This window comes from Macrobrachium nipponense, chromosome 30, assembly GCF_015104395.2.
Source record: "Macrobrachium nipponense isolate FS-2020 chromosome 30, ASM1510439v2, whole genome shotgun sequence".
Taxonomy (NCBI): Eukaryota; Metazoa; Arthropoda; class Malacostraca; order Decapoda; family Palaemonidae; genus Macrobrachium; species Macrobrachium nipponense.
The window spans coordinates 33979104-34002961 of record NC_087218.1 but is presented as its reverse complement, the minus strand read 5'-3'; the positions used below and the strand labels follow the sequence as shown (position 1 = coordinate 34002961).

The following is a 23858-nucleotide window of genomic DNA, read 5'->3' as shown; positions in this document are numbered from 1 at the left end:
CTGACCCTCCTCCAAAGGTGTCAATCAGCTATGTATATAAACTGCCAGGTCAGTTACATATTTAAAAATGATATTTTTATTTTAAGATAAATTTTTAAATATACTTACCTGGCAGTTATATACAATTAGAAACCCACCCACCTCCCCTCAGGAGACTAGAGGGCGAGAAAATCTGAGGTTTCCAGGTAACTATCTAGAGTGCGCACAGGTAACGATCACCTGACCGACGGTCGGCGATTGCCGCGAGTTTTGAAAAGTCTGTCGTGATGTCATGACGTCAGAGAATATAGCTATGCATATAACTGCCAGGTAAGTATATTTAAAAATTTATCTTAAAATAAAAATATCATTTTATTGCTTTTGTATATAAGCCTACTGTTTTTGAAATCCATCCAATGGTCATTTTCCCAACAATGCCTAGCTATAGCACTCCCCTGAGAGTTAAGCTGTGCTGCCCTTCTATGTTCTTGGATTCTAGTCCTTATTCCCCCACATATTTTTCTCCACAATTGTTGCAATTTATGTATACCCCCACTACATAATCTGTATTACTGTCTTCTTCTTCCAATTTATTTTTACATACTTTGTTTTTTACGGTATTATCAAAGGTATGTACAAGTTTATATTTACTTTTGTAAATATAAACATAATTTGATATTTCCACGATTGAGCAATCACAATATAAAGTAGCACAATTTGCACGGGAAAGAAGACTTCAAAGTCGCCTCCGTTTTTGTTCTGGCACAAGCAAACATACTTTCAAAACACCTCTTAATGAGTTTGGAAGTGCAATCCTTTGAGCAAAATGGCAAATTGTGTAGAACGGAATGATATGCCCATATTCTTTCAGCGGCTGCCAATTTTTTTTTTTTTCCCCCTCCAGATCTGTCTCTCCCTTCAGATCTGTCCCTCTGTAGGAATGTGGTCGTCGACTTGCTAGATGAGGCAGATGCATCAGCACACTTATGTCTATCTGTCTTTATGTGATGTTCAATATCATATTTTCCACCATTCACTATTGAAAAAGGTGATGTAGTACACTTTATGCATTTGACATCACTTTCACTTGTTATTTTCTTAATGAAAGGATATTCTTTTTTCTAAGTTTTTGTTGAAAGTAGCTCTCCTTTTGGTTGACATGATTACCATAATATACGTACTACATTGTATGTCAAGGGCTGGTTGCGTACTAGCCGGGGCAATACATTATCAACATAGACATGGACAATTGTAGGATCGGTTGTTCACTGTATCATACATGTACAGAATGCAAATTAGTACCCTTCTATTGTTTTAAAGAAAACGGAGTATCATGCGGTGTATAAGTCAGTGTGGGAAACCATACAGATTTGGTAAAAGAAAACAAAAATCAGCAATTTGTAAAACTCAATACATATGCAATGGCAAGGGGGTAAGACAAATGTGGGACATAAGGCTGAAAGGGTGACATCAGGGCATCCCCCCCAAGACTGCAATTTTTTGGGGGATAAAGAGTCAAAATGAGGGACTGGGACGTATGGTCAACCTAATCAGGTAAGGAACAACAAGCAATATTACAATGCTAGCATTTTTCGTTCTCAATTCATTACCTTTCATAATGTGTTGGAGTAGATGTGGTCATGCATCCCACCTCCTATATGTGTTGGAATCAGCTATGTAATTACTTGGTGAGTTACCTATTTGTATAATAAATCAGGATTTATATATACTTACCAAGTAATTACATGATCAGAGCCTGCTCTCCTCTCCTCACATGAACCTAGGACATAGGACATAAACAAATTAAAGCCATTTTTGCTAGTTCGTCTCTTTCTCTGAAAGTTGACTTGGTTAGTCACCTAGCCACCAGAAAATAGCATGACTTGTGAATTTTAAAAACCTAGCTGCTGAAAGTAGAAACTTTTAGCTATGTCATTACTTGGCAAGGATATATAAAGCCTAATTTTATTATAAAAATATTATTTTTATGATAAAATAAGGTTTTACTTTATTCTTACCAAGCAATTACATAATCGGAGCCCTCCCTCCTCCCCACAGATGGATGTCACGTGTCAAACGAATTGGAGATGTGCTGTACCTGGTGGTTTCGGAAGTGGATGGTTCTCTGTCACCCACACAAGCGATGGCAGGACCACCATGAAATTTGAATTTTAATAGGAAGCTTACATCTATGTAATTTCCTGCTAATTATAAAATGAAACCTTATTTTATCATGAATATAACATTTTTTAATGCAGGGCTGCACGAAAGGACCACACAACCCCAACAAACCTGTCGAACCAGAGAAGCCTAAAGTAGATCCTTCCACTCGAGATGAAGTCATTACAGTCGAGGCCAAGTTGCCCACCATGCTTCCCAGACCGTCTTACGACACTCCCATGAAAAGGCTCCAGGTCACCATTGCTCCATCTTTAAAACAGGTAAGTAAAGTCTTTAAAGCAGGTAGAAAAAGTTTTCCTTTGTGAGATGTGACCACAAAGACATTTTGTTGTACCTTCAGGTACAGGCAGTCCCCGGGTTATGACGGGGGTTACATTGTAAGCCAGACCATCATCAAAAATCCTAAGAAAACCTTACTTTTAATGCTTTGGGTGCATTAAAAACTATGTAAACTGCATTCTGATTGCATTTTTCATCAAAAAACCTTCAAATATTGATTATTTTGCATTCTTGGAATCATATTTCTTCTGCCATGTCATTGTTGTAAGCGCCGTAACCCTGGAACATACGTCATAAACCTGGAAATAATTTCTGATAAATATAATTGAAAAGCGTTATGACCTCGGAACGTCATATGCCGAACCCAGGGACTGCCTGTAGTCACTTGCAAGGCCAGGTTAGGTATGAAAATTTGTAGCACTTTTATTTTCCACTACACAGGCCTCCTAGTGCTCCTACTTTTCAAACTTTTCCTACTTTTTCAGACCCCTTCCTACTTAGTCCTACTTTTCTTACTTTTATGCAGAAACTCCTACTAAAAAGTTTGAAAAGATTAAAAAAAACACTTGTTTATAACCGAATAGATATAAGAAGACAGAAGTATGTTGAATAAGTGCGGAAATGTGTATGGTTATTGATTTGTTGATTAACTACATTACGTATTAGTGATTATGTTTTTGGTGTATATATATATAGGCTGCCATCTGGTGTTATTATATGGTGATTCTATTTTTGTAACTATTGATATTTAATCTGATTAATTATACCTTCTTGTTTGCATATTGGTTTAGTATTATTGACTGCTAGTCAGAGGCTTATTTCACTGAAAATTTACAGTGGATAATGTTGCGTAATTGAATCAAATAAATTCATAAAAATGGGTGAAACCAAATGCAAGGGCCTAGTAACTTTAGTTTCATAATTACATAGTTGTAAAATAGAACCAGCTAGAAAAATACATTTTGTTGCTAGGTTGGTTGGGGTGGGCCTTGGTGGGGTTTCCCCCCTTTAAAATGAAAAGTTTTATTTAATACGATAGAGCAAACAACACCTGCTTACTTGTACTGATTGATTATTCTTTGATAATGAATTTTGAATGTTAATGTATATGTACATGTATGCGCGTAAATGCTTAAAATGTCGTGTTTGAAATATCACAATATATCCATGTGGCACTCTAACTTCTTTAAGATTATAACTCCTTTTTTCCTTGGTCAGCCCTTTTTTTTTTTTTTTAAGGGCTGCTAGGAGGCCTGACTACAGAATGTTCGACTTACATGGTGTAGTTTTAATTTGATAGTTGTTTAGAAGGATTTGTTGTTGAACTTTGAAACTAATCTGCTTTCATGTACCTTTGTCCATTAAAAATTTAGTTTAATGTATTCTTATATTCATTTTAGCATTCAGCATAATTCTTTAGTCAAAATTAACTTTAATGGGTGTACTCATTTCAGCTCATGACTCCAAGAAATTATGCATTATTTGTTTACTTATTTTTAAATTGAACTTTACCCCTCCATTATACAGCACATATAGCAGAAGTAAAAGCTATATAATGGAGAGGTAAGTATTTAAAAAATAAATCCTAAGTATTTATATTTTTGCATTATGGTAAGAGTTGCTTTTGGGTTAGAGCATTTTATGTCATATTTTAGGGACAGAAAGAGATTGTACGTAGTATTACAATCATGATTATTTCAAAACCTGCAAAAATCTCAATCTCCACATGCCTGAATGTTAAGCAGTCTGGTTTCAGAGAAAAATTATTCAGTGAAGAGCCCAGATTATTTAGGGAAGCGTTAGTACTCAAAATTATAAATTAATGATAGTACGAGAGTACAGTGCCCCCCCTGCCCCCTTTTTTTATGTTTCACATTTGCGCTGTCCACTTTGCTGCAGAATTTTGTGGAACACATTAATTCCCTTTTCCATGGAGGACTTAAATTAATTTGTGGGAACTTTCATTAATGTGCAGATTTTTTTATGGACCATATCTCTAAAATTATTACTCATTCTATTTTTTTCAGAGAGCAACAACATTTATTCACTAATTACTATATTATTTCAAATTGTGATTAAATAATGATTTTTATGATAAAAATGATTTACATCATACTTGCAATGTAATTATGTGTCTATTAAGCTCATTCCAGGTTGTGCAGAACAATATATTGCTGTAAGGATTTTTGATGATTTTTGTATATTTAAAATATTAAAAAATAATTAGCAAATAGTTTAGATATTGTACATGCTTTAATATAAAAACTTTACAATAATATGATTTCAAATACATCTTACATTACCCTGAGAGAGAGAGAGAGAGAGAGAGAGAGAGAGAGAGAGAGAGAGAGAGAGAGAGAGAGAGAGAGAGAGAGAGAGAGACTAATTATGCTCAGTCCAGAGCCCAACCTGGAATGAGCTTAATAGATACATAACTACATTATGAGTACAATATGCTGTATCATCCCAGATATTTTAGTAATATAATTTTAAATACATTTTACACCTATTATGCTCATTCCAGGGGCTAACCTGGAATGAGCTTAGTAAAACATTATTAAGTTATAAGTGCACTGTAAATAATTTTTATCATAAAGATCTGTATATAGTCAGAAACACAATGAAAAAATACAGTAATTAGTGAATAAAGCGTTGCTATACAAAAAAAGGTGAATTAATGATAATTTTAAATGTTTTAAACTTTAATACTATAAGAGAAAATGGCTTATGTATATAGAGCAGGAGTAACTTGATTAGTTGTCAGATATTCTGTAAGACAGATTTATTTATTTTGTATTAAAGATTGATTTAATTTCTATTAAACCTTTTATAGATATTTTGCTTTTTACATTAATATTAATACAGTAGTACCTCAGACTTCAAACTTCATCCATTTCAGAAGGCTGTTCAAGATATGAAACAAATATTCCCCTAAGAAAAAATGGAATCAGGATAATTCATCCCAGCCAACCTAAAAAGTCCCCCTTTTCACATTTGTTTCTTTTAATGTGTTTAGAAGTTAGGAGTGTAAAGTAATAAAATGGTACTTTATATGAAATAAAATTTTAGAAAAATTTTTTTTCCGTGTATGATTGCTTGGTAAACATGGCACACTGCCTGCTGGGAATGGAGGGAGGAGAGATGGGAACCCTTTGAGGAAACCAAAATGGTTGCCGTAGGCAAAGATTGATAACAAAATCAATTTTATTCACATTTTACAAGGATAATCAAAGGAGTTGATAGAGAGAGAGAGAGATTGTCGAGTTTTTACCCTTTGATCTTAAATGCATGAGAGATTAATTATGCTACAACACTTCAACTTACTGTTGACAAACAGCAGAATTTAAAATAACCATGAGGATTTTGCAAGCAGATAAGTAATAAGTAAAGAATACAAGAAAAGGAAAGAGAGATCAACTTTTCACAAGGAAGTTGTTTAAACAAACAATCGAAGGCACGCAGAAGCTGTTCTTTCATTTACTATATTGTTGAATATGGTTAAACTAGACAGTCTACCTTGGGCCACTGAACACTGGGTCATTTAAGGCTTTTTATTGTTTCTGTATTGCATTTGATTGTTTTCATATTCAATCATGTCAAATTTATTGTGAAATTCCCTTTTTTATGTGAATTGTTATTGCTTTTACTTACTACATACAATAATATTTGAACACACACTTCTCCTCTCCTCACCATGTCAATGCTCCCTCATTCAGTTTAAAGTCAGGTGCGGATGACGTCACTGCTGTGACATACGATTTTGTACATCTTTTATACTAAGTTTTATAATGCTTTATTCTTTTATTATTTTGTAGAATATGGTTATCATTAAACTATATATTGTAAATGAAAAATAACATGTTAATACACTTTTTCTTGTAAGACGCAGTAGGCCGTCGAATACAAGTATATAAAGAAGATAATCTGTCAGTTCAAAGTACGAGCATTTGTTAGACAAACAATACAAAATTTTCTTGACAATTTCATTAAAAACATGGAATTTTGCAATACACTTCCTGAACACCTGAATTAGCCCTGGTCGCCTGACCAGCCCGAACATAACCCCACATATTTACCCACACTTAGGAGAATTTTAACTGTCAGCGCTATCAATGCTGTAGGTAAACAGGGTTTAGTACTGGGTTACCTGTCTACCATTGGCAACACTGCTGCCAGAAACCAGCCAGCAGATGGTTCCCACCTTCACTCGCGTATTCACTCAACTGACACAACGCACCCTGTTGCAAGCAAACATTTTTGGTCTCTTAGTCTGACCCCCAAAGCAAATTTCGATATAGACCTGTTGTTGACGACCTGGACTTCGTGTTGGATTATGTTTGGGACTACTGTGGAATTTGCTGATAATAAACGTTGACAGACTTGGCCTTTGACCATGGATTCCTCATCTAAAGACCCTTCTTCAGCCACGCCTTTGAAACCATCCCTCTCTACACCCTCCGATCAGCCTGGCAGTGATGACGAGGGAGCACCTCGGTCCTGCTTGGCCTACAAAAGAAGAATGAGTACCCTCAGACACGATCGACATTCCATGTGTATTACCTGTAGAAAGTTGTAAGGTAGTTTGAATCAAAGATGTGATGAGTGTAGGGATATGTCGACAGACCAGATGGAAGGCTATTTGAAGCTTAGAAAGGCACTAGCGGCCAAAAGCAAACGTAAGGTAGCTACTGAGCCTAAGAAGGCAGAGTCTCAGGATTTGGAGACTAGAGGATAGGCTGTCTTCTAACATGACAAGTCTCTATTCTAACTTATGGGCAAAATTGAATGAGGATAAAGATTCTAGGAATAGGAAACCAATTTCTAATCATTCTCTTTCAGTTCCCCTGCCTGTTCCAGAACCAGCCCTAACGGGTGCTGCAGGTCATGGAGGACCACAGACCTGAAGGGTAGGATCTGCCGGCCCTGCTGGCGCGGAGCAGGCAGTGTCAGTAGCAGAATTCCCCTTTTTCCCTGAAAGTGTACATGGTAGAAGTAATTTAGCAATAGGCATGACGAAGACAGTTAGGGACTCTTAACATATAGGTATTGGAGGAGAAGTTGCAAGAACAGCTCCCTTCAAGTTCTGAGTTCAACCCTGTAGGTCTGGTTCTCCTTTGGAGCCCTTAGAATTTTTGTTCCCTGCCGCTAGTTTGCTGTGTTAAATCTGCTTAGCCTTCCTTGGAAATGGTAGGGTCAGGTTCATCAGTAGTAAGTAGGGATGAAACCCCTTTGTCGTCAAAGGTTCCTTTTCCTTCGGGGGTTTAGTTCAGAGCTTCTGTCAGGTGAGAGCTTGTTGGAGAAGGCTCCTTTTAACTTGGCGGAGTATAATGCAAATTTCTTGGGCCTCTCTCAAGGGTACAGAGTTAGTAAGGCAGTCCTTTCACCTGGGTTTTCTTAACATTCAGTATCATCTCCTCAGGAATTTCGCTAAATTTATGAATAAAATGTATCTGGATTATCGGGGGGGGTAGGAGTGATTCCATATATTTCCTATTATGGAAAAGGATGGCTTCATCTTCTTCTGTCGCCTCCTCTTTGTCTTTGCTCTTTCCACCTGTCTCGGACATTCCTCCACTTTTTTAGTCTTCTAAACAGACTTATCTCACTCTTCCTTTTTGAGTCATACTTCGGTGCCTCTTTCAGTGCATACGTCGGTAATTTCCTAGACATCATCCAGGGGCATGCATCCAGCGATGTCTTTTTTCTCATGACAAGTTTCATCCCGGGCTTCCAGTGCTTCTCTTCCAGAAGGGAATTTGGTCACTAGGTTTGGTTCAAATCAGCTGATAGGAGCAACGAGTCGTTGGGTATGGAGCAGGCGCATCAGGAACCTTTGAGAGCATCGTCCCTGGTACTTAAAAGATTCCCCCAGGTTTACTATCTGCATTGTTTCCGCGGCCTTCTGGGATGGACGGGAATAGGCGTTCATTAGTTACTTCGGTTTCAGTAGACCACAGTCCCGCTTAAAACTACGACATTCAGTGCGGGCCCAACGGGTATATCTGCTACCTGCCTGACTTCCGCAATCGGGGTACCAGTGGTGGTTCTGAGTGTGATGACTTCTTTTGTTCCTCCCCCTTCTATGGCTTTCTCTTCTATTCAGGATGGTACAGGTGTTTTGACTAAGGATTATGGTGTTGTTTCAGGTTCGGTTTCAGTGTCTGGTCTGTCTGGGGTTAGAACTCCCTCTTCTTCCTTTGATGTTTCCTCGGTTGTGGGTGTCCGTCCTTCCAGGATGATGGGTTTTGCTAGTGGTACAGGTATTTCGGCTTCTCCACCCATAGGTTCTGGTGCAGTTCATCCAGCATGTTTCAGTTAAGACCTGGCTCCTTCGGCTTCACAGATCCCAGGTTGGGTAGTTTCGGCTACGGTTGGCAAGCAGGCTACGCCATCCTCTCTCAGTGAGGGTGGGGTTGCGCAACCGGGGTAATTCAACTCCGCAGGTTGGTACCACCGCAGGTTGGTACCAAGTATGCTCGGTGCAGCTGTGGCATAAACTTTTGTTGACAGTTTAGCAGGGTTGGGTGTTACGTTAGTGATTGGGGGCGGCAAAGGTTTGGCACAACCCTTTGTAGATGGCTCAGGGCCGTTACCGGTAGTCCCAGGTAGGGAAGGTAAGGGTTCGGAGGTACTGGGTTCCCCTTCCTCGGAATTAGGTAATCCGGGGGTTCGTACTCCCTCTTTCTCTGCTCCATTATGGCTGAACGAGGTAGACAAGGATTCTCCGGAGAGGATGAAGGTCCGGTTTCAGATCCAGGTTTTCATTATGGAGGGGAGAGCGAATATAAGCAGATGGTCGAGTTCATTCATTATATATTTCCGCAGTCCAAGGTTGTGGAAGAACCATTGAAACCTAACCAGGCGATGTTTGAAGAGTTATATTTGAAGAGTTATACTCAACCAAGCCTACGGTTCTTCATACATCATGTAAGCTACCTTGTTTCAGTAGGGTGGAGCAGGCATTGAGGAAGGTGGATGCTTGGTTGGTTTTGGTGGTAGGGTCAGGGAAACAAGATTCGGTTTTGCTTCCTAGTAGGAAGCCGGTGTATGGAATAGCAGGTAACCCTTCATCTGGCTCAAGGATGACGTTGAATGAGTCAGTAGAGGCACTTCTATCCAGAGTTCCTTCAAATAGTAGGCAGTATTTCCTTACAGGAGGCATCTATACTAGAGGACACATTTAGGGACCAGTCTGAGGCGCTTTCACATTCAGTATGGATGTTATTGGGTCTGATGGGCTTCCTGAAGTGTGACGGTTATGCACCCTCAGATCCGGTTCTTTTCAACAACCTCATAACCTCAGTATCCACGGGGCTGGCTCATCAAGCCAACATCTTGGCAGGCTGTACGACATTCGTCGGGAAAAAGAGGGATTTGTTCCTGAGTCGCCTCCCTCCGTACTTCCTGGACATCCACGAGTGAGTCCTGTCTAGGGTGCCTCTCGCGCTCTGTGACAGCCTTTTTAAGGAAGAGGACGTTGCGTTGATGGTCAATCTTGTTTCGTCAACGTCGGTCGTCGAGTCTCAACAGTCAGTGATCCGTGTGGCAGCTCAGGGTGCCAAATCACCCAAAGGTTCCTGCATACTTTTGCCAGGTAAACGCTCGGGTTCACGATCTCCCATCGGGTCACCTAAGAAGGTACGGTTTTCATCTAAAGCTTCAGCAGGTTCCTCCAACCCTCGGTTGGTAAGAAGGGTTTTTGGAAATAGGGGACGTTACCCTAGTCGATACCAGTGAGGGGTTGTCTGTCCCACTTTGCAGACACCTGGGAAAAGTGTGGTACAGAGGGTTGAATAATGGAGGTTTTGAGAGATGGGTACAGAATTTCTTTTCATTCTGTTCCTCCTCTGTCGAACTCCTTGATTCATCTTTCCAGCTATTCCCCATCATCCATCAGGGGAATAGCCCTGACTTCGCAGATTCAGTCCCTCCTGGACAAGGGAGCGATAGAACCAGCTTCCCCTTCACCGGGCTTTTACAGTCGAATCTTCTTGACCACCAAAGCGGGAGGTACTTGGAGGCTTGTTATAGACCTTTCAAAGCTCATCCACTTAGTCGTAGCTACAAGATTTCACATGAAAACCTCCCAAGCAGTGCTGAGATCAGTCAGGAGAGATGACTGGATGATTACGGTGGACCTCAAGGACACCTACCTCCAGGTTCCGATACACCAGAATCTCGGAGGTTTCTTCATTTCGCAGGTCCATCTGGGTATCCATCATGCATTGTCGGAGCTTCTGCATGAGGAGGTACTTGGACTGTTGGTTAATCCAGGCTTCCTCCAAAGAAGAAGCTATAAGAGCGAGAGATTTTCTTCTAGATCTTTGTTGGACCTTGGGAATCCAAATCAATAAGGAAGAGTTTGCTTTCTCCTTCCCAAGTAAAGACTTTTTTGGGCATAGTGATTCAGACGCGTCGTTTGAGGGCTTTCCCCGATGCAAAACAGTGTGCTGACCGGGTTGAGTCAGGTAGAGAACTTCTTGTCAAACCGAGCCCAGCCAGCAAAAGATCCAATTGGAGAAGTTTGTTAGGGAGGATGTCATCTCTGTTCCTTCTGATTCCAGGTTCTCGTCTCCGGATGCGCACTCTACAGGTTTGTCTCAGGAATCACTGGGACTTTCAGGAAGAGAACGCAGTGATAGTCTGGGATGATTCCTACTTCATGGATCTTGAGTGGTGGTCAGAAGGAAGTCATCTGACCACTGGCATAAGTCTAGCATTCGTCTGTATACAGGTACCTCAGATCGGGATTGGGGGGCAACCCTAGAGGAAACTCAGGCCGAGGGCCTTTGGAGGGTTCCGGATAGGGAGGAGTTGATCAATTTCAGGTAACTAAGAGCTGTAGAAGAAGCTCTAAAACAATTTTTTTTTCTGGTAAAGGAAAAGCTCATAGCACTCTTTTCTGACAGCACTACAGCCTTGGCATACCTCAAAAAGGAAGGGGGCACAAGATCATCGACTCTGAATCATGTCGCTCAGAGGATACTGTGCTGGTGCAAGAGCCACAACGTTTCTCTGCTTCCCCAATTTATCGCGGGGAAGCTCAACGTATTGCGGATGCCTTGAGTCATTCACAGGAGGTCCGGGGGAGCAAATGGACCTTGGTGCAGGAAGAAGTGCAAATCTTGCTGAGGAGGTGGCTGGCTACTGTGGACCTGTTCGCCACGAGGTTGAATTATCACCTTCTAGTTTACTTCTTGCCGGTAGCAGATCCCATGTCCTGCGGGACAGATGCTATGCTACGTGCATGGGACAATCTGCAGTTGTATGCCTTCTCTCCCTTCGGCATGATACACCAGGTGGTGATAAAGCTGAGGAACTGCAGGAACACTCGGATGACGTTAATAGTCCTGTTCTGGCCGCAGAGACCCTGGTTTCCAGACCTCTTAGAAATGTTGTCCGATCCCGTGGTTATTCTGCCACAAAGGAAGCATCTACTCAGCCACATTTTCATTCATTATTTCCACAAGAACCCTCACGTGCTGAAGCACTAGCTGCCTGGAGACTGTCCAGCAAGCAGCCCATAACTCCAGTCTCTCTTCAGCAATGGCTCGAAATTATACCAAGTCAGATGGGCGATGTATTGCAGGTGGTGTAGGAGACAAGGGCACAGTATTTCTCGTCCTACTAAGCAAAGGTGGCTGATTTCCTCCTGTTTCTTAAGAAATCTAGGAATTTATCCTATTCAACAATTACAAGTTATAGGTAGATGCTCACAAGTACTTTTAGATTTCCTCTTTCCGGAATTATCCAGTAGTAAGGTGTCTTGCAAGACCTCCTCAGATCCTTTAAAATTGAACGTCCAGTAGTCCCGCTTCGGACCCCCTCGTGGGATTTAGCGGAGGTCCAGAACCTTTGGGTTCTCACACTTGCAAACCTTTAGAGAGCTTATCTTTGAGGGAGCTAATGAAAAAGTTATTGTTCTTGGTATCGCTTGTGACAGCTAAGAGAGTAAGGGAAATCCAGGCGCTGTCTAGAAAGGTATCATCTTCAGACAAGGATATTTATCTCTCTTACCTCCCAAAATTTATAGCAAAATCTGAGTCTGAAAGTAATCTCCAGCCGAGAGCATTTAAGGTTCCTTCGCCTGAGGACTTTGTTTGATGGGACGCAGCAGAAATGTGCCTGTGTCTGGTGCGAGCCTTGAAATGTTATTTGTCCTGCATCGCTAAACTGCTTCTGCATCCACGGAGTTTATTCATATCCCTGAGAATCCAGTCTCAGGCGATATCCAAGAACGCAATCAGTTTCTTCTTATGGGAAGTCATATCTCAGTCTGATTATAGCAGTTCATCTAGTTCAGTCAGTACCAATCCCCGCCCCGGAGCGCACAGTCAGGGACATTGTGACATCTTTGGCATTTCTAAGGAAATATTCGGTGTCAGCGATTCCAGAGGCAACGACATGGAAGTCGACAATGTATTTACGTCTCTGTATCTGAAAGACTTCCAATTCTCATCGGAAGAGGGTTTCTTGCTTGGTCCTTTCATGGCAGCCAATGCGTTGTTGTGATAGTCTGTCACAGGGCAAGTTAGGGATTCAGGCGTGTGTGCGTGTTTTTTTTTTTTTATGTTTTTTATAGCATTACATGTCCCTTACTAGTTAAGAGTTGCCTTGAATGTTGTGTTCTAACATGGGCAAGTAATCAGAACGTACAACTGTACAGAACCTTCGATCCTTTGCGCGCGCACTGCACCGGCAGCCTTCTGAGAACATCGTAGGAGATCTGCCCTCGGAACTTCTCCTCCATACATGAGAGGCTAGATAGCCACATGGGAGGCTTCAGTTCCCCTCCATTCATGCGAGGTATAAGATACAACATGGGAGGTTAGCTTGACAATGACAAGACTCCTTCCTGCATCTCACCTGATGAATGGAATATGGGTGAGTTCACAGACTTCATGCAAGTATGTAGGTTAAACTAAGTTACCTGCGTCTGCCTCAGAGTAGGTCGATCTGATACTTGAATTGACCCCACCTCCGTGTAAATATTGTTAATCAGGCTAATTCAGGTGTTCAGGAAGTGTATTGCGATATGAAGTTTTCATAATAAAACTAATATTGTAATATTTACCTGACCACCTAAATGACTTCTACCCACCTCCCCTTTTTAATGATTAATGATTATGGCGGTTGATGGTGGGAACCGTCTGCTGGCCGGTTTCTGGCTGCAGTATTGCCAACAGTAGACAGGTAACTCAGTAAATAATGTTTAACGCTGACAGTTAGAATTTCCTAAGTGTGGGTAAATATATGGGGTTATGCTCAGGATGGTCAGGTGACCAGGGCTAATTCAGGTGTTCAGGTAAGTATTACAACATTAGTTTTATGATGAAAACTTCATATTCGACCGTAAGAAATGTTCAACAAATAAGGTACCACTGTATTTTAAAATTAGTAATTCATTGTTCTAAGCATTTGAGGGGACTGTATATACTTGAAGAGTAACATTTGTAAAATGGTACTAAATTAAAATGACCTAGGATGTTTTGGGATGATGGTTTGGGGTGTATTTTTTATTTAATTTATATTAACTTGTTTAAGGGGACCGTCCGCTATGGCGGATGACATGTCAACTTGAAAAAATAAAAAATCGAGTTATTACTTGTATCTATGCAGAAACATGCCATGCATGCTTTCCAGAAGTTTCAGCCAATTAATTTCACAAATAATGAAGATATAGCGGTTTTTAAATGATGACGTCATCGTAACTGCGTCATCTGTATGACTTGAGTTTGACAGAATCGTTTTTGCGTGTTTATTTTTGCATATATACAGCGATTTTTTAAGATTTTTTTCGAAATTCTCATACATCTGGTAGCAATGAAAGGTACTGTGACACTGGGTGAGAAGCGAGGTGCTCAGAGCGGTTATTTATAGGCGAGACTCGGAGAGTGACTCAGTTATGCCACAGACGTCAAAGCAGTTACATGCACGTAGGCACTTGCGTTTGGTTACTAGCTATTTACGATGTTTTTATAACTTCTTAGTGAACTTATAGCAATGCTGAAGTTACCTAAGATGAAGAAGGCTACTCAGCAACTATGGCTAGTAAAATTAGCGATGGCCAGGAGTGTGCTGAAAGAAAAACACGAAAATTAATTGTTTGTTCATGACACTTACCTGTCAGATATATATATATATAGCTGTATTCTCCGAAGTCCGACAGAATTTCAAAACTCCCGGCAAACGCAGTGGTCGGCCAGGTGGTTAGTACCCATTCCCGCCGCTGGGAGGCGGGTGTCAGGAACCATTCCCATTTTCTATTCAGATTTTTCTCTGTCGCCGGTCGGTAAACAACTGTTTACAGACCTCCGCCTAGGATTTTGGAAAACTCTTTGTTCACTTGAGTATTTGATTGTCTCTTGGTTTTTTGAAACTTGCTCGGTGGATTGGCATACGCGATTGTGGTTTGTCTTTGAATTTGGTTTTGGATTTCTCTAATATGTCTGGATCTTCTGCAACTAGTTTTAGAGTGTGTACTGTGCTAGAGTGTAAGGTGAGGCTACCGAAAGCTTCGGTGGATCCTCATACAGTATGCACGAAATGTAGAGATCATATTTGTTTGATGAATGATAGGTGTAAAGAGTGTGAAAGGTTGACCGAAAATGAATGGAAGACTTATGATTCGTATGTTCGTAAGCTTGAAAGGGATAGAATCAGAAGATCTTCCTCCAGAAGTGCTTCTGTGAAGAGTAAGGGTAGTAATTCGCATTCTAACCTTCCTGTAGAGGTTGTTACATCTAACCCTGTGTATTTGCCTTCGGGCAATGAAGTTATTGCTTCAGAAGGTATTGCCTTTCTTTCCTTCCTCATGGAGTCGATTCGTGCACTAGAATCGAAAGTGAGTGCATTGAAGACCACAGTGAAGTGTAGTGGAAACATTAGTGCCCCTAGTGTAGTGGAGGGGGCGTCAGATCGGTCCCATAGTGCCTCTAGGAATAGACCTCTGTCGGACTCCCAGGACTCAGGGAATGGACATGTCGAAAACCGAAGGAGGGCTACGGGAAATTCCCACCGGTCTGGCGTCCCTTCAGCAGATCCTGTGGACGCTTCCCAGGCTGCCGAAGCGTGTGATCGAGCACGGATATTGAAGGAGTGCTTTTCGTCCTCTGAGGCGTCCTCTCCTGACCGGGGATGGAGCTCTCAGAGGGCCTCTCACGAGGAGTACGAGTTTGACACTAGGTGTCGCACAGGCGGCCAGCGTCTTTCTCGTCCTCTTAGGAGAGGTTTTAAGGAAGTGGACGCTTCACGTCCTACTTCTCGTCCTGTTCTTTCATCATCACCCGAACACTTCGAAGAATTGACGCCTAAGAAGAGAGGCAGGACGTCTTCTGATGAGGACGCTTTTGAGAACTATCATCGTCTTAGAGTTCAAAGGAAGAAGAGGGCTCCAATTCGCCCTTCTTCGCATATGATGAGTCCTTCTCCTGAACGTGGAACTTCACCGTCTAATGAAACTCGTAGGCAATTGCGTCAACGATTGTCGGCTTTCTTCGCAAGGGGAGAAGAGAGCCTCATCGGCGTAGAAAGGATCTTTGGGCTTCCTGTTAAAAGAATCAAAACAACCTTTGTCGGCTTCGCCTCGTTCTTTAGCCTCTCCTGCGTCGTCTTCTTCTGGATCCTTCAGACTCAACCGAGAACACGCAAGTGTTTCCGGAGAGAGTGGTGTCCAGAAGTGGCGATGGGGACAGAAGCGTTAGATGTCGGCCAACAGGCGGCCCTCGCTTTTGTCAGGAGGTTGAGAACGAGCAAGAGAAGCCTCGCGTCGACGTTCGACGGACTTCTGCATCAACTCGACGCTTCTATCATGAGAGAGCCTACCAACGCCAAAAGTATCAGGACGTTCCAGAAGGCTCTAGGATTCAAAGAGAGCAACGTTTAGATTATGTGTCTGATCTTACTCCTCAAGAAAGGGAAATACTGTACGAATATCGACGAAAGGCTCGTGCTTTAGAATATGAGAAACTCGCAACGCGTTAAGAGAGATCGTAAGACTCACCAGGACGCTCGAGAGGACGCCCCGATACAGGTTAAGCGTCCTAAGCGAAGTTTGAAAGACGCTCGACGTCCATTAGAGCACGTCCCGCTTCAGGACGCTTTTGAGGACGCTTCTTTGATGGATAAGCGTCTTATAGACATTAGAGTCCAGCGGGATCGGAAGCTTTCATTGGCAGACGCGTGACTTCCTGTGAGTCCTAAGTCTCGCTCCCTTAGCAAGGGCGCTCGCGATGACGATAGACACCCGACTATTCGGGATTCTCGGAAAGAGAAACGTACTCAACTGAGAGAAGATCGACAGGAATCCCGCAAAGAGGCTTTTGAAGAACCTTTGCCTTTAATGACTTCGAAAGACAAGGCTTTACGAGAGAGTCTGAAGTTTTCAAAGACAACGGCGGATCATTCGTGCATTGTCTCGTCTATTCCTTCAGCGGATAGAAACTCCCCCTTACGAACAGAGCCTCAAAGGAGAACCACTTCTTGTTTAGCCAAGAAACTTTTGGACCGTCAAGATCAAGGAGAGTCTTCTAACGATACGCATCCTGCAGAAGAGGAAGAGCCTTCAGAAGCGTCTACGGATTATAGCACGTTAACGCGCTTACTGAAGGAATTGTTTTCGGAAAAATTCCAAGCACCAGTTCCTCTCTCTCCGCCATCGCAACTATCCTCATCCAAGACGAGAAAAGCTCCGGGTTTTGTTAGGATGGCTGCTTCGCTTTCTACTAAAAGAGCGTTGAAGAGGATGAATGATTGGATGGAATCAAGGAAGACGAAAGGAAAGACGTCCTTTGCGCTTCCTCCAGCTAAAGCTAAACGGGAGAGCCGGTATATGGTATGAGACCGGAGAAGAAACAGGGTTGAGACTTCCGTCGTCTGCGCAAGGTGACTTCTCAAACCTGGTCGAAGCACCAAGAAGATCTTACCTGTCCTCGGCTAAGGTTTCATGGACTATGCCGGAAATAGATCACCATCTAAAAGGACTGTACAGGACGTTGGAAGTATTCAACTTCCTAGATTGGTGCTTGGGTAGCTTTAGGTCTGCAAGCTAAGAGCCCAGAATCATTGTCATTAGAAAGAGTTATCGAGCGTCCTGTCATGTATGGACAAAGCAGTAAGGGATGGCTCGGATGAGTTAGCTGCCCCACTTTACTACGGGAATATTAAAGAAACGAGCGCTTTTCTGCAGTTTTACTGCTAAAGCAGCTTTCCCCTACGCAGAAAGCGGAGTTCAGTTATTATTCGCCCCCTTTTCATCCCATCTTTTCCTGAAAATATGGTAAAGGATTTATCTGTGAACCTGAAAGAGAAAGCGACACAGGATTTGCTGTCTCAATCATCTAGACTTCCTGCGACGCAATCATCTTCTCGAGTAGCTCAGGTACCAAAGAAGAATTTTAAGCCCTTTCGTGGCAGAGCACCATCAAGAGCTGCTACACGAGGAAGGGGCTTTGCTAGAGGCAGAACCCCCGCAAAGCAAAGGGGAAAGAAGTGACAACCTTGCCCTTCAGGCACTGGTGGGAGGGAGACTTTCTCTCTTCGCAGAGGCTTGGAGAGCAAGGGGGACGGACACCTGGTCCCTCAAGATTATAGAGAAGGGATACAAAATTCCCTTTCTCTCCATGCCTCCGTTGAGCATGAAGCCTATAGACCTGTCACCAGCTTATCAGCCGCAGAAGCAACAGATTCTACTCGATTTATTAGATCAAATGATCGAGAAAAGAGCCGTAGAACGAGTGCTCTTGACAGATTCCCCAGGCTTCTACAACAGGTTATTCCTGGTTCCGAAGCAGTCTGGGGGATGGAGGCCTGTCCTAGATGTCAGCAGTCTGAACCTTTTCGTGAAGAAAGAAAGCTTCAAAATGGAAACATCACAATCGGTCCTAGGGGCCTTGAGACCAGGGGATTGGATGGTGTCATTAGATCTCCAAGACGCTTACTTTCCATGTCCCCATCCATCCCCAGTCCAGGAAGTTTCTCAGGTTCATTTTAAGAGGACAGGTCTTCCAGTTCAGAGCTCTATGCTTCGGACTGAGCACAGCTCCCATGATTTTCACTTTTCTCATGCGGAATGTGGCAAAGTGGCTTCACCTCTCGAAGATACGAGTCTCCCTTTACCTGGAGCGGACTGGCTCATACGGTCGTCGTCGAGAGCAAGGTGTCTGGAGGACCTTCAGACTACGTTACTGTTGGCGAAATCTTTAGGCCTCCTGATCAATTACGAGAAGTCCCATCTGACCCCAACACAGTCCATCGTTTATCTGGGGATTCAGATGGATTCAGTGGCTTTTCGGGCTTTTCCGTCGCTAGAAAACGTCAGCAGAAAGGCTTAGAAAAAGTGTCCAGCCTTCCTGGAGAAGGAAACATGCTCGGCGAAGGAATGGATGAGTCTGCTGGGGACCATTTCTTCGCTGGAGAAGTTTGTTTCTCTAGGGAGACTACATCTCAGGCCCCTACAGTTTTTTCTAACAGAAAATTGGCAGGACAGACAAAACTTAGAGGAGAATTTGAGAATATCCCCGTTGGTCAAGAAACACCTAGAGTGGTGGCTCGATCCCACCAAGATGTCGAAAGGAGTGTCCCTCTGTCTTCAGAGCCCCGACCTTGTGTTATTTACAGACGCGTCTATGACCGGCTGGGGAGCAACTCTGGAAAGGAGGAAGTGTCAGGCCTCTGGAGAAAAGAACAGAAGCCTTGGCACATCAACCTCAAGGAGTTAGAGGCAATTCGCTTAGCACTTCTAGCCTTTCAAGAACGAGTCATAGGCCGAGTTGTCCAGATCAACGCGGGCAGCACCACGGCCCTTTCTTATATCAAGAAACAGGGGGGGACACACTCTCGTTCTCTCTACAAGATAGCAAGAGAAATCCTGTTATGGTCAGAAGAGAGGAACATAACTCTCCTGACAAGATTTGTTTCAGGGGTCCAGAATGTCAGAGCAGACATTTTAAGCCGTCGAAATCAATTGATTTCAACAGAATGGACTCTGCACATAGAAGTCTGCCAACAGTTATGGAGACTATGGGGACGACCAATAGTGGACCTCTTCGCGACTTCGAAAACGAAGAGACTGCCTCTTTACTGTTCACCGATCATCGACCCGGAGCAGTAGCAGTAGACGCAATGCTTTGGGACTGGGCGGGGATGGATGTATACGCCTTTCCCCCGTTCAGACTTCTGGGAGAAGCAACAAGGAAGTTAGCAGCGTCGGAAGGAACAAGGATGACACTGGTCGCACCATTCTGGCCAGCAAGCGAGTGGTTCACAGAGGTCATGTCCCTACTAGTGGACTTCCCAAGAATCCTACCAGTAAGACCCGATCTTCTCAAACAGCCCCACTTCGAGAGATATCACCAAAACCCGTTCGCTCTGAGTCTGACTGCATTCAGACTATCAAGAAACTGGCAAGAGCGAGAGGGTTTTCAGGAGAGGTGGCAAAAGCTATCGCCACCGCGAGAAGAGCTTCCTCTCAATCTGTCTACCAGTCTAAGTGGGCTGTTTTTAGAAGATGGTGTAGGAAAGAGGGCATTTCCTCCTCCAAGACCTCTGTGAGCCAAATCGCCGATTTCCTGTTACATCTTAGGAATGTAGACAAGCTGGCAGTATCAACAATTAGAGGATATAAGAGTATGCTGTCAACAGTCTTCCGTCATAGAGGCCTAGATTTGACGAATGATAGGGATCTTCACGATCTTCTGAGATCCTTCGAAACATCAAAGGTTCCACAGGTTAAAAACACCACCTTCGTGGAATTTGGATATATTCTAAAATCTTTAATGGCGAGTCCCTTTGAACCTTTGCACGAGGCTTCGCTGAAAGATTTAACGAAGAAGGCCCTCTTTCTAACCACCCTAGCCACTGCGAAGAGGGTGAGTGAGGTTCAAGCAATTAGCAAAAATGTTGGATTTAGGGGACACAATGCAGTCTGTTCCTTGAGTCCTTCCTTTTTAGCTAAAAACGAAAATCCTTCCAATCCCTGGCCTAAGAACTTTGATATCAAGGGATTAGCAGGGATTGTTGGTCGAGAGCCAGAAAGAGTCCTGTGTCCTGTCAGAGCTCTAAAATTCTATCTGGATAGAACAAAACAAATTAGAGGTCAATCGGACAATCTTTGGTGTTCTGTGAAAAGACCTGATTTACCTATGTCTAAGAACCTTAGCGTTCTTCTTGAGAAGCACCATCAGGGAGGCCCATTCGTCCTGGCCCAGATAGTGGATCTGAAATTTCTGAAAGTCAATGCTCATGAAGTTAGAGCTGTCGCAACTTCGATGGCATTTCAGAAGAATATGGCGCTCAGCAATATTGTGAGCACCACATTTTGGCGAAGCAACTCTGTGTTCACTTCACACTACCTCAGGATGTGAAAGTGACATATGAGAACTGCTTTTTGCTTGGACCATACATATCAGCAGATTCAGTTTTGGGTACGGGAAGTGGCACGAATCCTATCCTTTAGAAAATGGATAGGTGTGCTTTTATTTTATGGTTGTTGGTTTTTTGGTTGTAGGGTCGACCGCTAGAGGCGGACTTCCCTTTATTTTAGCCTTAAAAGTTTGGGGACTAACTTTGCCTAGGCTAGGTCAGGTGGTGGTTTTTTCTTTGCTTCGCTGCCCTTAAAGTATGGTCAATATGGTCTAGACACATTGTGGTCACGCCCCCGTTGTCAGATCATCTAGATCTCACCAGCTATACAGGTCACGTCCTTGCTGGAGACTCTAGTAAAGCAAAAGCAGACTTGGGTGACAGTAATCACGAAGTCAGCTACGCTAACAGGTAAGGAACCAAGATGTCTATCATCTGCATGTGAAATGTTTCCCAAATCCTTTTATTCTGTCCCTCCCCACCTCCAATGGTGGGAATCAGCTATATATATCTGACAGGTAAGTGTCATGAACAAAATGATATTGTTATGATACAATAAAGTTTGTTCATACTTACCTGGCAGATATATATAATCAAGTACCCGCCCAGCCTCCCTCGGGGACAATGACATTAAAAATCTGAATAGAAAATGGGAATGGTTCCTGACACCCGCCTCCCAGCGGCGGGAATGGGTACTAACCACCTGGCCGACCACTGCGTTTGCCGGGAGTTTTGAAATTCTGTCGGACTTCGGAGAATACAGCTATATATATATATATCTGCCAGGTAAGTATGAACAAACTTTATTGTATCATAACAATATCATTTTTCAGCTGCCCTCATTGTCTCATGTCTCGCCGTCAACATCATTATCTGGTGTCACGCTGAGGGTACTAACACCACTTTTAGGGGTAGGACCACGATCCTTGATGTAGAAATCAACAATAAAAGTACAAATAAAGTAATTATAATAATGTTATTTTGACTTTTATAAGAAAAAAGCGAACAAAATTTACATAGCAACTCTTTGGGAGCTCATAACTCAAAAACATACTTATGCGCATGTCGGTAACCATTACTCGGTTATTTATTATCCAATTTTAGAGAGAAAGATATCATTGGAAAGAGGAATAAAAATCCCATAATTCTGTGTGACAGAATTTTGATATCTTTTTTTCTTTTTTTTTTTTTAATTTTTTGAGTGTCTAGACTAAAAAAAAAAAAATCATAAAAAATAAAAAAATTAAGAAATCAAAATTCTGTCACACAGAATTGTTCTGTATATAAAGAAGTTTTTATGGTATGATTTTCAATACAACTGATGTCATATTAGCGGAGAAAACTACCATTTTTTTTTTTTTTAAATCTTTTTTTTAAATCAATGATTTTTGCTAATAAAACGAAAAGTTTTTGATCAAATGACTTGAAATTTTTATATGATGAAGGTATTATATATATCTAAAACATATATGAAAATTATGTATTTTGCGTAATAAATAAAAAAATAGACATCATAGCGGACGGTCCCCTTAAGTATGATGAATTAAGGTATATTTATATTTGAGCTATCAAATTAAGCAGTGAAATGTTAAAATAGACAGTTATAAGCATTTTAGTTTATGGGGCATATGGGGTATTTGGCAGTTATAAGTCAGTTTAAAGATTTTTTAGATGGGGATTTCTGTAGTTCTGTGGATTTTGCATTTCCGCTGCAGGTTTTGGAACCTATTCCCGCATAAAAGTGTGGAGCACTGTAGTTTCTTATTATTTTAAAACACTTAGGCTATAGAGAAGAAGAAGAAAGAAGAAGTTAGCAGTGCTGCAGAGAACAAGGAAGATGTTTTGGGTGCCATCAAGGTTGGGGAAAACTGTAAAAACAATGGCTGTAAAGCTGTGAGTATTTCATTTTTCATTGTACTGTAGTAAATATGCTGTCTGTTCTGTTAAGTGTTGAACAAGTTCTAGATTTCAAACAGATTTTGTTATTTTTACCATGCAATATATATTAGATTATCGTACGTGATATGCATTAGATTATCATACCCTTCATCATACATGATCTAGTGAAATTCTGATCAACAGTGAGGCCTAAATATTCTCATATGTAATTGCATAAATGAAATTAGAATTTTATCACTGCTTAAATCTTGCGAAAATTTAGAATAGCCTATCAGAAATGAATTTTAAATTTGTGTAGTAAGGTTAACTTTCACAATTTTTTGTATAAAAAGTATTGCTTTGATGTTTTGAGAGTGTTTTTAATCTGAAACAATAAGGCATTGAGGATGAAGACAGTCACTAAACTATTTTAATAGTATTTTGAGTTTGTGAATTGTCAAAAACAATAAGGGAAATATATGTAGGCAATTTGTCATAGTACTGTACAGTAGTAATTATGTATGTTATATGTAGTCTGCTTTTGAAGTAGAAGTGATTTAAGGTACCGGTCATATTCATTTGTTTGGGTAATGGTTTCTGGAATTTTACATAAGAAACTTACCCAAGTAATTACATAGCTAAGAGCTTCCTACCTACAGCAGCCTAAAAATTCAAATTTAGCAGTAGTGCTAGCATTTGTTCAGGTGTAGTTAACATTTCCTATTCACTCTCGGGGCCAAGAAAGGAAACAACCTGGCAGGGGGCTCCAATGCGTTTTCTGCCAGCTCCCAAGTAACGTCAGTGGTTTCCAGCATTTTTCTTCATCATCTTTGTTGGATGATTTTGGAGTTCTTGGTGAAGTACTTTGATTTTTGCTGTAGCAAATTGAACTTAAAATGTTCAATTCTAGCATGAGTGTTAAGTTTTGTATAGAAGGATGCAAAACTAGATTAGCTATGTGCCATGATCCTCATACAAGATGTGTAAAATGTAAGGGTCAGGAGTGTAAGAAATAGGTCACTTGTGCTGAATATAATCAATGAGACGTTAAGCAATGGAAGATCTTTATGCCCCATCAGGACAAAATGGATGGGGATAGGAAGAGAAAGGCGGCTATTAGAGCTGAAAGTAAGTCTAACTCAGAATCTGTGCTAGTCATGAAATTAGTAGATGATAGTGTT

At 41.7% G+C, this 23858-nt stretch overlaps 1 protein-coding gene across 3 annotated transcripts in view; it reads left to right on the top strand.

Moving 5' to 3' along the window:
* LOC135202419 (cysteine and histidine-rich domain-containing protein morgana-like) overlaps positions 1-23858 on the top strand; it is a 262246-nt gene that overhangs the window by 154425 nt on the left and 83963 nt on the right. For all 3 annotated transcript variants that reach the window (XM_064231811.1, XM_064231810.1, XM_064231812.1), the window contains exons 3-4: positions 2238-2420; positions 22582-22692. In XM_064231811.1, the coding sequence (XP_064087881.1) occupies positions 2238-2420; positions 22582-22692 (294 nt within the window). The remainder of the gene's footprint in view (positions 1-2237; positions 2421-22581; positions 22693-23858) is intronic.